The 15806-nt window shown below is 43.1% G+C and overlaps 1 protein-coding gene across 1 annotated transcript in view; it reads right to left on the bottom strand.

The window, feature by feature from the left end:
- Positions 1–817: 817 nt before the first annotated feature.
- Positions 818–15806, bottom strand: part of LOC115153396 (secreted frizzled-related protein 5) — a 29084-nt gene continuing 14095 nt past the window's right edge. Inside the window, exons 2-3 of the mRNA XM_029698810.1 lie at positions 12690–12767; positions 818–2152 (exon numbers count right to left, since the gene is read on the bottom strand). Of these exons, the coding sequence (XP_029554670.1) occupies positions 1824–2152; positions 12690–12767 (407 nt within the window). The 3' untranslated portion in view covers positions 818–1823. The remainder of the gene's footprint in view (positions 2153–12689; positions 12768–15806) is intronic.

The raw sequence follows: 15806 nt of genomic DNA, 5'->3' as shown, positions 1-15806 counted from the left end.
TTTCTCCTCCACCAAACTTTACAGTTGGCACTATGCATGGGGACAAGTAGCGTTCTCCTGGCATCCACCAAACCAAGATTAGTCCGTCGGACTGCCAGTTGTTGAAGCGTGATTCATCACTCCAGAGAACGCATTTCCACTGCTCCAGAGCCCAATGGCTGCAAGCTTTATACCACTCCCGCCGACGCTTGGATCTTAGGCTTGTGTGTGGCTGCTCGGCCATGGAAACCCATTTCATGAAGCTCCCGAAGAACAATTCTTGCGCTGATGTTGCTTCCAGTGGCAGTTTGGAACTTGGTAGTGAGTGTTACAACCGAGGAAAGAATTTTTTTTTGTTACGTGCTACGTGCTTCAGCACTCAGCAGTCCCATTATGTGAGCTTGTGTGGCCGACCACTTCGCGGCTGAGCCATTGTTGCTCCTAGATGTTTCCACTTCACAATTACAGCACTTACAGTTGACCAGGTTAGCTCGAGCAGGGCAGAAATTTGACAAACTGACTTGTTGTATAGGTAGCATTCTATGACCGTGCCACGTTGAAAGTCACTGAGCTCTTCAGTAAGGCCCTTCTACTGCCAATGTTTGTCTATGGAGATTGCGTGGCTGTGTGCTCGATTTTATACACCTGTCAGCAATGGGTGTGGCTGAAATACCCAAATCTACTCATTTGAAGGGGTGTCCAAATACTTTTGTAAATATGGTGTATATTCACATGCGAGCTGCACACATAGCCTAGTTTCAGAACAGACCGCAAGAGTGCGCAGCTCTCAACTGGTTGTTTCATGGAGCAGCTCACAGAAGAACGACATCGGTTAGTAGGGTACGTAGGAAAGATGTTTCAACTTTTGATATCTACCAGTAAATGCTAACTAAGGCAACAATGGGTATGCAAACCAGGTATAGAAAAAGTGTGGTCCAAAATCGGTGTGCAATTCAGTCATCATGCGCTGTTTGAATGAAAATGTCTGGCAAAAAACCTTTCCAATTAAATGTTGACTACAAAGTAGGCCTACCCGGTAGAATGATATCATGATGATTTGTATCAATTGGGAGGGCATTATTTTTACAAACTCTGCCATCACATGTAGGACATTGTACAGTACAGAAACACCACTAGCCAAATCCGCCCTACAAAGGCAAAATGCAGTAACTACGAATTTGGTCAAAAGTCTTTGATCAATTCTAATGGCTAAGTATATTATCTGATTAATGTGGAATTAAGTTTCCTGACACAAGAACAAACCAGATGATCAGAAGATATCATTGAGTATCAGAGAATGCTGTCTGTCTAGACAGAAAAATACTTTGAAGACAGATCATACAGTCAAAAAATATGTAGTTACTGTATTTTGCATTTGTAGTGCATAAATAGTATCTTGCTAGGTGCACAATTGAATTAATGGGCAACTACTACCTGCCAAAAATATTTTATTACGATTTTTCCCAGGCCTCAAAAATGGTCCCCTGATGTGGTTTAAGCATTATTATTGTGGACTTAGAACATACATTTGTTATCGTTTTTCTATATATAAAAAAGTGTGATTCTGAGAGTGAAAACCTAAAAAATCTTTAGAAAAATACATAAAAACGATAGGAAAATATATTTTTTGCCTTTCCTTTGACGGGCCATTTGGGATTCTTTTTGGCAGAATTAGAGTATACCCACTTCTACAGGCATTACAACACCACTGGATATGAAGGATACATCTCCACGGTGTCACAGCCAAACAGTATGATAGGTAGGACAATGGAAGGATAGACGGAAGAGGGGGGGGACAACTGGGGAAGACTGGAAGTAGGGATGTGATTGTTACATCACTAAGGTCACTGGAAGACAGTATGATAGGTGGGACACTGATGACTCTTCATGTACTTGATGGCGAACTTCAACTCCTTGCTCTTCTTCTCCCATTTGTGGATGGACATGAGCAGCAGCTGCTGGTCCACCTTACGTCCCATGATCAGGAAGTTACTGCCAAGACTGTCGAGCTGAGCACAGGGGCAGTTGGCTCCGTTCTTTATGTACAGTGTCAGCTTCTTCAAGTCCTTCTTACGCAGGACACCCATCTTGAGCACTTTCTTCTTCTTCTGGGCAGCGATGAGTTTACGGTCACCCTTCTCTTTCTTCACTTCTTTGATCTTCATCTTGATAGCTATGGGAGAAGGGAGAGAGAGAGGACATAGAGAGGGAGTGTGGAGAGAAGAGGAGAGGGAGGGAGAGAGAAAGGAGAGAGAGAGGGGAAAGTGACAGAGAGAGAAAGATGGAGAGGGAAGAAATATGAAGAGATATACAAAATTGGATCAATGACTTGGATCAATGAATTTTATTTCAGATGAACATCCTAATGATTGTGTTGCCTTTAAACAACATATTTAACTTATTTGAATCTATATTTGAATCTTAAATCCATGATCTAAACAAAAAAACATATAATCCATTCTTTAGCAAATCAAATCAGCCTAACATTGGACTTGATCATTCAAAGACTACAGTATATGAAAGCTAATCATGTGTTTTATGTTGTGACTTGGCCATTGCTTTGACAGCACACAAACGCATGCACGCACACACGCACACACACGCGGTTAGATCCCGCCCCAGACACAGGGGTACTCTACACCTCTCTAGATCAAGGTTTCCCGGTCCTGGGGCCCCTCCCATGGGTGCCTTTGGTTTTTACCCTTGATGAGTTGGTTATTTTCTGAATTAGCTGTGTAGTGCTAGGGCAAAAACCAAAAGGTGCACTCAGCGGGGCCTCAGGACCGAGTTTGGGAAACCCTGCTCTATAGGGTCATCATTTACCCCTGACACAACTAATCGCTATTACAGTTTTTAACAATCACTTTGGCACTAATTTCAGAACCTTGTGGTCATTTTTCAAAACTCTAGACATAAAACACAAAACGGTCATCACTTGTAACACAGGCTGTCCAATGTTCAAAACATTGCATTGTGCATTCATATCTTTAAAGAAACCTTGCACTTGCAGAACCATTGGTTCAAATAACTTATTTATCATGAAATACCATGAAATCCAAAATATGAAATTTATTGATGAAATACAATAAAATCACAATATAGGTTTCTTTGAATCAAAGCTAAAATAAGCTACAAAAAAAGAAAAAAGAGTTAAAGGTCAACGCAGTGTTCCTCACCTGGCTTACTGTTAAAAGCAAAACAAAAGATTGATTACTGTACTTCTACTGTACTTCCATCAACCCTGTCTTGTGGATTTGGCCACAGGTTTTCATCCACATCACAATGGATGTTTTCATTAGCCTGTCACGCAGCATGAGTAGCGTTCCACATCTTTATTAAAATGTGAAACTTAGCAAAATACAAAAGCAATAAATGAACAAACAAAATGTGAAGACAGTGAAGTGCAAATAGGCACCTACACAAAAACAAGATCCCACAAACACAGGTGGGAAAAATAACTACTTAAATATGATCCCCAATTAGAGACAACGATTACCAACTGCCTCTAATTGGGAATCATGCAAATCATCAACATAGAAATAATAACCTAGAACCCCAGATAGAAATAATAAACTAGAATACCCCCCAGTCACGCCCTGACCTTCTTCACCATAGAGAAACAATGGCTCTCTATGGTCAGGGTGTGACATAGCCAAACATCTTGGGAAGAATCTTCGGGCATGGTGAATCCAGGCCTGACACTGGTCTGCCGTGATGTCATTGCATGCGTCATCTATGGCCTGGAGAAGGGTGGCTTGTTCGTGAGGGTGCCTATCATATACCTTCCACCTCCATGTGGAAAGAAAATTCCTCAATCGGGTTAAGGAAAGGAGAGTATGGGGCTAAGTACAGGGTGGTAAATTGTGGATGGGCCTGAAACCATGCTTGGACGGTTTGAGCATGGTGGAACCTAACATTATCCCACACAATGACATAGGTCATGCCATCAGCTCTACAGACCTGATTTAGCTCATCATGGAAGGTTACATTCAAACAGCGAATCAGGTGGCTGCCTGCAACTCAATATATAGAGTATATAGAGTAGAGAGCTTTAGATGTTGTTCGTCCAAACATTAGAACGGGCAAGATGCGTAATCTAAGCAACTTTGACCGTGGTATGATTGTTAATGCAGCACATGTTGATTCCAGCATCTCAGAAACAGCTGCCTTCTTGGGATTTTTACACACTACAGTCTCTAGAGTTTACAGATGTAACGGCTGTCTGAAGGAGTAGACCAAGGCGCAGCGTGTTGTGTGCTCATATTTCATTGTAATCGAGACACTTTGAACAAAATGACAGCCAAACAGTTCTGTCAGGTAAAACTAAACACTAAACAGAAAATAACTACCCACAAACCCCAAAGGAAAACAGGCTGCCTAAGTATGACTCCCAATCAGTGACAACGATGTACAGCTGTCCCTGATTGAGAGCCATACCAGGCCAAAACAAAGAAATGCAAAGCATAGAAAAAGGACATAGAATGCCCACCCAAATCACACCCTGACCAAACCTAAATAGAGACATAAAAAAGGCTCTCTCAGGTCAGGGCGTGACAACAGAGAATGGTGCGATAAACAAAACACATTCAGTGAGCGGCAATTCTGTGAGCAAAACACCTTGTTAATGAGAGAGGTCAGAGGAGAATGTCCAAACTCATTCAAGCTAACAGAAAGGCCACAAATGCTCAAATAACAGCTGTTTAAAACAGTGGTGTGCAGAAGGGCATCTCTTAGCGTACAACACCGTGAATAATTCAGGTTGTTGTGGAGGCAAAAGGGGGTCCTACCCAGTACTAGATATGTGTACCTAATAAAGTGGCCATTGTGTGTACAGTAATGTCAAATCTGAAAACATGGTCTGGAAAAGTGGTACATGGAACCATAGAAACAGTGTCTGATAAAGAATGATGATGAGATATTACATCCATAGATAATGTAGTCCAATTGGTTCATATTCCATGGAAATTGGTGTTAATGGATCTCGTTATCCTGAAACTTTCATGATCTAAACATGGAATATTGTTTGTCAGTTTCCATAAAACAATGCATTAAGAGTAATGCAGCAGTTGTTTATCATTTTGATCAGTTGTATCAATTGATAGTTAGATCATTGTAATGAAATTAATAGACAGTCATCTCAGATGTAATGTGTGAATTGCATTTCGAAATGGTAATACTTTGATGTTACGTTGTGTCATTTTGAACAGGTGATCTTAGTTCAATGAACAAATGATCTTAGCTTTATGTGTATTGTATCCAAGCAATTGGAAAAATGGTTAGAGTTTTGCAAAATTTGCATTTTGATCATTGGTTGTGAGTTTTGTGTCTAGAGTTTTGAAAAATTACATCAAGGTTCCGAAATTAGTGCCAAAGTGATTGCAAAAAACTGTACCTCGGGACTGCCTCAAGACTACATCCTCTGTGTGTGTGTGTGTGTGTGTGTGTGTGTGTGTGTGTGTGTCCGCCCTAATCGTTGTCCCTCAATTGAGCACCTAAACACTACAATGGAAAGTTACACTGGCGGATGTGTCCCAAAATGGCATACACAATAACACACTGTAAAGGGAAAGGGATGCCATTTTAAACGCAGCCCATGACAAACGTTTTTATTCTCTTACTTACTGAAACCCAGTTATGAAGCATTTATAATGTAAATATTCCTACATGTGGCACTGTATATTCCTCTATATGGTTGTTTACATTCTGGTGAATCACAAATAGATAGCAACAGCGTAGATCCGTATATGCTATGACAAACAGAGCATTAAGCTAGCGACAATACATTCATTTATACAGCTTAATGTATACACGTGAAGGCGGGTTAAATGGGTCTGTCCTGTGTGTGTGTGTGTGTGTGTGTGTGTGTGTGTGTGTGTGTGTGTGTGTGTGTGTGTGTGTGTGTGTGTGTGTGTGTGTGTATGTGTGTAACAGAGAGGAATTCTCCATGCGAACACACCCTGACAGGCAAAATGAATCATGTTGAGGGTAAGGACCAACGTTGGTATGAAACATTGCTATGTTTCCAAACCGCCTGGAAGATTGCCATTTCACTTCTCGCCTGCTGTTTTATAAACATACATTTCAAGAGTTTCATACACACATGCACACATGGTCTTAGTATGTTCAGGGGGATATGTGTCTGTTTAGTGTTTGTGTGTCCCACTGGCTAGGATTTGACCTGAGACATTGCACAAAATAATGCAAGTAACATACAATAAAATGGCCATGGAAAGAGTTGTCTCACACAGTTTTCAGTGAGGAAACTGCAGGTTGGATGGCTAGGTGGGCCTAGTTCTCTCACTCACACACACACACACACACACACACACACACACACACACACACACACACACACACACACACACACACACACACACACACACACACACACACACACACACACACACACACACACAAAATGATGAAAGCTTCAAAAGGGGTCAGCTGTAAGTAAAATGCCCTATGTGCCCACCTAGAGATATGTCATAAGTAATGTTCTGGGAGTCTGTGTGTGAGTGAGTCTGGCCTATGTCCTGATGACAAGCTCAACCTGCTTTATACAATGAAAATGAAAGGAGAGAGAGAACAAGGGGGACAGACAGACAGAGACGGAGAGAGACGGAGAGAGACGGAGAGAAACCAAGAGAGAGGCAGAGGAGGAGAAAGTGACGGAGAGAGAGAGAGAGAGAGAGAGAGAGAGAGAGAGAGAGAGAGAGAGAGAGAGGGGCCTGTCATTTTGAGCAGAAACAGCACTTCCTGGGGCGAGAGCACGTCAGCCTCACTAACACGCAGGTGTTGGGTATTTACAGGACCACACCTAAAAGGGTTATACCTAGCAGGTCCACAGCCAGGTCTCTCTGGGACTGCTTTGCTTGGTCAGCAGTTTATTGCCAGTGACTGACTGGATATCCAGCTGCCCAGTGGGTAAAAACCTGACAGCATCAAATCAACGTCCAATTTTGGTTGCCTGATTGACTTTCAACTTGAAATCATGTCTGAGTTTTTGTCATCCTCCTCTGGGTAAATTAAATGCAATACCGAACCTAGGAGGCTCGCGGTTCTCACGCCCTTCCATAGACTTACACAGTAATTATTACAACTTCCGAAGGACGTCCTCCAACCTATCAGAGCTCTTGCAACATGTTGTCCACCCAATCAAAGAATCAGAGAAGGAATCTAGTACTGAAAGGATACACTACAGCTAGCTAGCACTGCAGTGTATAAAATGTGGTAAGTAGTTGACTCAAAGAGAGAGAATGTCACATGGAATGACGCTGGAGGGAAAGCAGGTACGGGGAGTAAAACATTTAAGAAATAACAGACATGGAACGAGAGTAACAGTGTCAGCAAACAGGTAACACAAACAAAAAACAATTAATGCATCAGCGGGGAACAGAGCAAGGGAACTGATAAATATAGGGGAGGTAATAAACAGATGAGTGAGTCCAGGTGAGTCTAATATCGCTGATGCACGTGAAGAGGGAAGGCAGGTGTGCATAATTGATGACAGGAGTGCATGATGCAGGGCAGCCTGGCGCCCTCAAGCGCCATGGGGGGGAAGAGCGGGAGCAGACGTGACAGTACCTCCCCCCCTTGGGGCACCACTCGGCGTCCCACAGGGGCTAACTGGCCGAGACATGGGCGCTGGGCAAGCCGGTTGGGGCGTGGAAGCCCAACGAACCGGCAGGAGCATGAGAGCCTGGCGAGCAAGCTGAGGCATGGAAGCCCGACAATCCGGCTGAGGCAAGACACCTGTCGATCCCGCTGCAGAGAGGGAGCCTGAAGATCCGGTGGAGTGTGACGCGGGATGGGAAGCCGCCGAGCCAACAGAGGTAAGGAAACCTCTCGAGCCAGCCAGGGCGTGAAAGCCTGATGGGCTGGCTAGGCACCCCCGGTTCCATCGGCAGCGGAATCCACCCCGACGTCACCAACAAAACAAAAAACAAACAAAAAAACTCCTGGACCGGCTGGGCGAACAAGACCTGATGATCCGGCAGAGGCCCAATGTGGGATGGTTGCCTTCCAAGCCAACCGGGGCAAGGAAACCTCTCGAGCCAGCTAGGGCGTGGAAGCCCGACAAGCTGGCTAGGCACCCCCGATTCTATCGACGGCGACCCAGAGCCGACATCACAACCAACCGGAACGCCAGTACTCCCCGATGCTTCGTATGTCGCTGATGCATTCTGTCACATGAATTGAAGCTGGAGAGATGAAGCAGGTACGGGGAGTAAAACATTTAATAAATAACGGACATGGAATGAGACAGTAACAGCGTCAGCAAACAGGTAACACAAACAAAAAACATGCATCAGCAGGGAACAGAGCAGGGGAACTGACAAATATAGGGGAGGTAATAAAAAGATGATGAGTGAGTCCAGGTGAGTCCAATATCTCTGATGCGCGTGACTAGGGAAGGCAGGTGTGCGTAATTGATGACAGGAGTGCATGATGCAGGGCAGCCTGGCGTCCTCAAGCGCCAGGGGGGAAGAGCGGGAGCAGACGTGACAGAGAAAGACAATAGTTGAAAAGTTTCGAATAAATTAATTTCTTAAAATATTGAGGAGAAGAGAGAGAGAGAGAGAAAGAGAGAGAGAAAGAGAGAGAGAAAGAGAGAGAGAAAGAGAAAGAGAAAGAGAGGAGAGAGAGAGAGAGCTATAATTGATTTAATTTCTTTCTTTTTCACTTTCACTTAGGTAGCGAATGCAGCTAGCTAATTTAGCCTACTCAAACACCCGGCTCAAACAGAGAGGGATGCTATGTTAGCTAGCTGGCTATAGCTATCCAACACTAGAACTCTTCCAAGGCCCGCCGGTGTAACTTCCAAACTGCTTGCTGCTGACTGTACTTGTAACGGGTTTACTAACACGTTAGTTCTAGTAGCTATGCTGACTATGTCGTTAACATGGTGACAATGATGTAGGCTGTGTGTAGCAGTTAGCAGTTATGATATGGAAGTTGCCTTGGAAAGGTTTTTTTGCCTGGTCACAGGAAGCTGATGTGTTGTGGCCAGGCACAACTCCAACACCATCAATAAGTTTGCTGATGACACAACAGTGGTAGGCTTGATCACCGACAACGATGAGACAGCCTATAGGGAGGTCAGAGACCGGGCCGTGTGTGGCCAGGACAACAACTTCTCCCTCAACGTGATGAAGACAAAGGAAATGATTGTGGACAACAGGGAAAGGAGGACCGAGCACGCCCCCATTCTCATCGATGGGGCTGTAGTGAGGCAGGTTGATAGCTTCAAGTTCCTTGGTGTCCACTTCACCAACAAACTATCATGGTCCAAGCACACCAAGACAGTCGTGAAGAGGGCACGACACAACCTATAGCTGCACCATCGAGAGCATCCTGACTGGTTGCATCACTGCCTGGTATGAAAACTGCTCGGCCTCCGACCGCAAGGCACTACAGAGAGTAGTGTGTACGGCCCAGTACATCACTGGAGCCAAGCATCCTGCCATCCAGGATCTCTATACCAGGCGGTGTCAGGCCCTAAAAATTGTCAAAGATTCCAGCCACCCAAGTCATAGACTGTTCTCTCTTCTACCGCACGGCAAGCGGTACCGGAGCGCCAAGTCTCGGTCCAAAAGGCTTCTCAACAGCTTCTACCCCCAAGCCATAAGACTCCTGAACAGCTAATCAAATGGCTACACAGACTATTTGCATTGCCCCCCCCCAGCTTTTACGCTGCTGCTATTCTCTGTTTATTAACTATGCATAGTCACTTTAACTCTACCTACATGTACATGTTACCTCAATTACCTCAACTAACCGTTGCCCCTGCACATTGACTCTGTACTGGTGCCCCCTGTATATAGCCTCGCTATTGTTATTTTACTGCTGCTCTACTTTTATTTCTTATTTTTTACTTATCAATTTTTTACTTAACACATCTTTCTCTTAAAACTGCATTGTTGGTTAAAGGCTTGTAAGTAAGCATTGCACTGTAAGGTCTACACCTGTTGTATTCGACGCATGTGACAAACAACATTTGATTTGTGGCAGTGAAGTCCACAAGCAATGGGAAGAGGTGAGAGGAGGAAAACGCGTTGATGTGAGTAGGAATTATACAACAATCAATGTGATCATGCTGTTTGTATGTTGGCTGCTATGAAAGTGAATTGTGTTTGTGTGTGATCAGGGGTGTATTCATTCCGTCGATTCTGTTGAAAAACATTTCTTAAACTGAAGCAAACGGAACGAAACTGGGATAAACATACCTGAATTTGTCTAGTTTGCAAATGTTGGACTAATGATTACACCCTAGATGAGCTAGATGCAGGCAAGATTGTGCAAGGCGGTATTGAATGTGTCAATGTCTGTCACCTTGATTACTCAAATTTCTCTTGACCTGTGCACCTATGTTGTAAACTTTCATTCACAGGTTGGGTTGTAATTCTATTTCGTAAACCTCATGATGCTTATAGGGAAAATGTTTGTATCATGTAGTAGCCTAAACCTATCAATATTACATTGAGCTGGGTGAATGGGATATGAATGACAGTCATCCAATATGCTGTAATAGAAGTAAAAATAAAAAAAGTATTGTCTTCCCTCATCTTAAACGGCACCGACCGTGTGTGTGCATTTGCATGCGTGTTTCTGTGTGTCTTCAAATGGCTATCTGCCATCATAATCAATCATATTACATTCTAATAACAGAGTTATTGCGTCATGCTTTTTCAAGCTATATTCCCTATTCTTCTTTTTCATTCCCACTGGACTCAATATACCATTATTCAATCTCACAACTAAACAGACAAATAAATATAGATGAGTTTCTGACCTCATGTTAGATGACAAGAGATTGTGGTGTGTGTGTGTGTGTGTGTGTGTGTGTCTGTGACCTCATGCTGGATGACAAAGAATAGGACGGCAGTGTTGGCTGCTACTCTAAATGTGAAAGAGAATGAAGACATTGGATGTGTCCCAAATTGCATCCTATTCCCTGTATGTGACTGACCGCCTTGATTCGGTCTTATGTAGCAAAATTTGAAATTGTGTTTTTTACATTGGATAAAAGCAGAGACACAGAGCTACAAAATGGTATATCATACACTACATTTGAGGAACAATGGGAAAGTAATTCTGCTTTGAAAGTTGATAGTCTTGTAACCTCACTTTTGAGGACGCATCCAATAATCCAGAGTTCGCGATCAGAGAATTCATGCAATCCGTCTTGAAACTTCCTCTAGAGACTGTAAACAAGGTGGCTTTCCACCGAGTACACAGACTTGGAGCTCAGAGCGACAAGACCAAGGATCCCCAATCGATCATTGCAAAATTTGAACACTACCAACAAAAGGAGCTGATCAAAAGCAGGGGAAGGGAGCTTAAAGGGACCAAATGTTTAGTCTCAGTGACCAATTTCCACGGGAGATAAACGAACGTCGTAAGAGACTGTATCCGGTACAAAGGCAACAAAGGGAGAAGGGTAAGCGTGCCTTTATCATTGTGGACAAACTCTTTATAGATGGACAGCTATTCCGAGACAGCTCCATAGATTCTACAGGGACTTCTACAGAAACATCATTTTGACTGGTACTGTATGTACACCTTTCTATTTTCAATTGAATTTTAAAGCTGCAATAGGTACGTTTTTGGGCGACCCGACCAAATTCACATAGAATGTGAGTCATAGATCTGTCATTCTCATTCTCAAGTAAGTCTAAGAAGCGGTATATCTGTTCTATGTGCGCTATTTCTAAGCTTTCCGTTCATAATTTTTGGTTTTGTACACCAGCTTCAAACAGCTGAAAATACAATATTTTTGGTGATTGAAAATATATATTTTACAGCGGTTTAGATGGTACAATGGTTATCTACACTTGTATTGTCACATATACAAAACTTTGATGTACAATAAGAATTTTAGCAACCAGGAAATGGCAGAGCGATTTCTGCACATTGCACCTTTAAGTTTATTCCACCTGAGTGAGTATATCTGTCTTCTAATGCCTTTTAAGGGGAAAGTAATCCAAAAGTAAGTAATGAGATTACGTTGCTGAATTTGGGTAAGCCAAAAGTTACGTTACCGATTACAATTTTGGACATGTAACTGTAACGGATTACATTTAGAAAGTAACCTACCCAAGCTTGATTGTAATGGAATCATCATTATGGTGTGGTTCTCCTCACAATTTACATGTGGTGATGTGGCGGTTAGCCGATGTCATTAATGATTTCTGTGTTTAGATGAGTGAGGGAGAGATTTGTGTGTGTAGGGCTGGCACGGTAATTGTATAATTCTGTAACCAACGATTATGGATGAAGACCGTCATGAAAAGAAAACAACCATCATAATACATTTTTTTCTTCATATTCCAGTCGACAAATTTTACCCAATAGCAGCAAATGAAAGTAAATCTGGTTTACATCTAAAAGCCTGAGAGACGAGTGAATTTTAGAATTTTGTGTTGCGGAACGAAGAGTTGAACAGCAAGTTCTTAGCTAGGAACTACCTCCGCAGCAGGAACACGCAGTTTTATGTGTGGATTTTATTTATTTATTTTTCGCTATTCATACTATGTGTTTCTCATTACTGTCATCGTCTCTGAAGTGAGTTTTGTGTTTGTGTATGTGTGTATCTGTCTGTGTGTGTGTGTGTGTGTGTGTGTGTGTGTGTGTGTGCGTGTGTGTGTCTGCGTGTGTGTGTCTGCGTGTGTGTGTCTGCGTGTGTGTGTCTGCGTGTGTGTAGTACTTACCAAAGTCACTAGCACAGTAATGTTCCATAATGGTGTCAGCTTTCAGTTCATTGTCACATGGAGGGCAGGCTTTAGATGCTGGGGAAAAATAGAGAGAGAGAGAAGAATGATTGATATTGTGGGCAGTCCCAACCTGAACTTGAAACTTGGACCTTCCGACTTTCAGCCCAAAACCTTAGATTTCACACCAAGACATTCAAACCTCTTCACGACAAAGCTCTGTGTTGGGTTAAGGTCGCTACAATTAAATGAATTATTACTGAAAATAAATGTATTAATTTCAGCTAGTGTAGGTAGTTGCTTATATACAACAGCCAGAGTACAGTAGAGTAGAGTGGACTAACGTAGAGCAGAGAATCAGCTTGTTCATACAGTGCATTCGGAAAGTATTCCGCCCCCTTCACTTTTTCCACACTTTGTTACGTTACAGCCTTATTCTAAAATTGATTATTATAATAACAACACCCCAAAATGACGAACACAGGTTTTTAGGATTGTTTGCAAATTCATTAAAACAAAAAAACAGAAATACCTTATTTACATAAGTATTCAGACCCTTTGCTATGAGATATGAAATTGATCTGAGGTGCATCTTGTTTCCATTGATCATCCTTGAAATGTTTCTACAACTTGATTGGAGTCCACCTGTGGTAAATTCAATTAATAGGACATGATTTGGAAAGACACACCTGTCTATATAAGGTCCCACAGTTGACAGTATATGTCAGTGCAAAAACCAAGCCATGAGGTCGAAGGAATTGTCTGTAGAGCTCCTAGACAGGATTGTGTCGAGGCACAGATCTGGGGAATTGTACAAAAACATTTCTGCAGCATTGAAGGTCTCCAAGAACACAGATGTTTGGAAACACCAAGACTCTTCCTAGAGCTGGCCGCCCGGCCAAACTGAGCAACCGGGAGAGAAGGTCAGGGAAGTGACCAAGAACCCGATGGTCACTCTGACAGAGCTCCAGAGTTCCTCTGTTCCTCTGTGAAGATGGGAGGACCTTCCAGAAGGACAACCATCTCTGCAGCACTCCACAAATCAGGCCTTTATTGTTGAGTGGCCATGCGGAAGCTACTCCTCAGTAAAAGGTACATCACAGCCTGATTGGAGTTTGGTAAAAGGCACCTAAAGGTCTGATGAAACCAAGATTGAACTCTTTGGCCAGAATGCCAAGCGTCACATCTGGAGGAAACCTGGCACCATCACCATCACCATGTGAAGCATGGTGGTGGCAGCATCATGCTGTGGGGATGTTTTTCAGCGGCAGGGACTGGGAGACTAGTCAGGATCAAGGGAAAGATGAACAGAGCAAAGTACAGAGAGCTCCTTGATGAAAACATGCTCCAGGGTGCTCAGGACCTCAGACTGGGGCGAAGGTTCACCTTCCAACAGGACAATGATCCTAAGCACACAGCCAAGACAACACAGGAGTGGCTTCAGATGTCCTTGAGTGGCCCAGCCAGAGCCTGGACTTGAACCCGATTGAACCTCTCTGAAGAGAACTGAAAATAGGTGTGCATCGACGCTCCCCATCTAACCTGAAAGAGCTTGAGAGAATCTGCAGAGAAGAATGGGTGAAACTCCCCAAATACAGGTGTGCCATGCTTGTAGAGTCATACCCAAGAAGACTCAAGGCTGTAATCGCTGCCAAAGGTGCTTCAACAAAGTTCTGAGTCTGAATACTTATGTAACCTGTTTTTGCTTTGTCATTATATGGTATTATTGTGTGTAGATTGATGAGGAAAATGAAACAATTTAATACATTTTAGAATAAGGTGTAATGTAATAAAATGTGGAAAAAGTCAAGGGTTCTGAATACTTTCTGAATGCACTATATATAGATCAGCCTGTGCTGTTTTATGCCCTAGTCTAGACTGAAGCACTTGTTTAGAAGCAGGCTGTCAGAAGTTATTTGCTGAAGAGGGAATATATAGCGCAGGATCTTGAGTGATGTTTTCACTGCAATTACTCTGGAGAAAATGTTTTAATTTGAGAAGTTGTATATTTTGGTGTTGAGGCGTGGCATGTGTGTTCGTGTGAGTGTTTTTCTCATTACTGTGTGTGTGTGTTGGGGGTGGGGGGTTAGATTGTGTGTGTGCATGCGTGCATCTGTGTCTGTGTTCGTGTTTGTGTGCGCGTGTGTGTGTCTGTGTGTGAAAGGTAAATGGCTACAGTAACAGCTAAGTTTAATGAACAGTGATTTTGTGTGCAGAAGCAGAGAACCAGTCATACAGTATGTCCAAACATGAAACACATATGTGTAGTTTGATAGGCTACAGTGGAAAATCAAGGGAAAAGCAAAGCAAATTACAAAGATTAGGCCTCTCGTCTCAGTTTCTGATAACTCTGATACCCCTGTGTGTGTGTGTGTGTGTGTGTGTGTGTGTGTGTGTGTGTGTGTGTGTGTGTGTGTGTGTGTGTGTGTGTGTGTGTGTGTGTGTGTGTGTGTGTGTGTGTGTGTGTGTGTGTGTGTGTGTGTGTGTGTGTGTGCACATGGGTGTGTTAAATCACATGGTTTTATTAAGAATGTCTATGCAGTTGTCTTATGCCATTTCCTATAGAGACCGAAATTAGTTAATTGATCCACACACAAACGTTTAGGGAAGAGAGAAAGAGAGCAAGAGGGGTAAGGATGTGGTTGCCGATAATAGTATGTTTACCACTGTAACATACACTGAGTGTACAAAACATTAGGAACATTTACATTTTACAGACGCTCTTATCCAGAGCGACTTACAGTAGTGAATGCATACATTTCATACATTTCTTTCCCGTACTGGTCCCCCGCGGGAATCAAACCCACAACCCTGGCGTTGCAAACACCATGCTCTACCAACTGAGCCACACACCTAATGTTGAGTTGCACCCACTTTTGCCCTCAGAACACCCTCAATTCGTCAGACATAGACTTTATAAGGTGTCGAAAGTGTGCCACAGGGATGCTGGCCCAAGTTGACTCCAATGCTTCCCACAGTTGTGTCAAGTTGGCTGGATTTCCTTTGGGTGTTGGACCATTCTTAATGCGCACAGGAAACTGTTGAGCATGAAAAACCCAGCAGCGTTGCAGTTCTTGACACACTCAAACCGGTACCTACTATCATACCCCGTTCAAA

This window comes from Salmo trutta, chromosome 18 (genome assembly GCF_901001165.1).
Source record: "Salmo trutta chromosome 18, fSalTru1.1, whole genome shotgun sequence".
In the NCBI taxonomy this organism is placed as follows: domain Eukaryota; kingdom Metazoa; phylum Chordata; class Actinopteri; order Salmoniformes; family Salmonidae; genus Salmo; species Salmo trutta.
The sequence above is the reverse complement of the archived record's forward strand: the minus strand, read 5'-3'. Positions and strand labels throughout refer to the sequence as shown.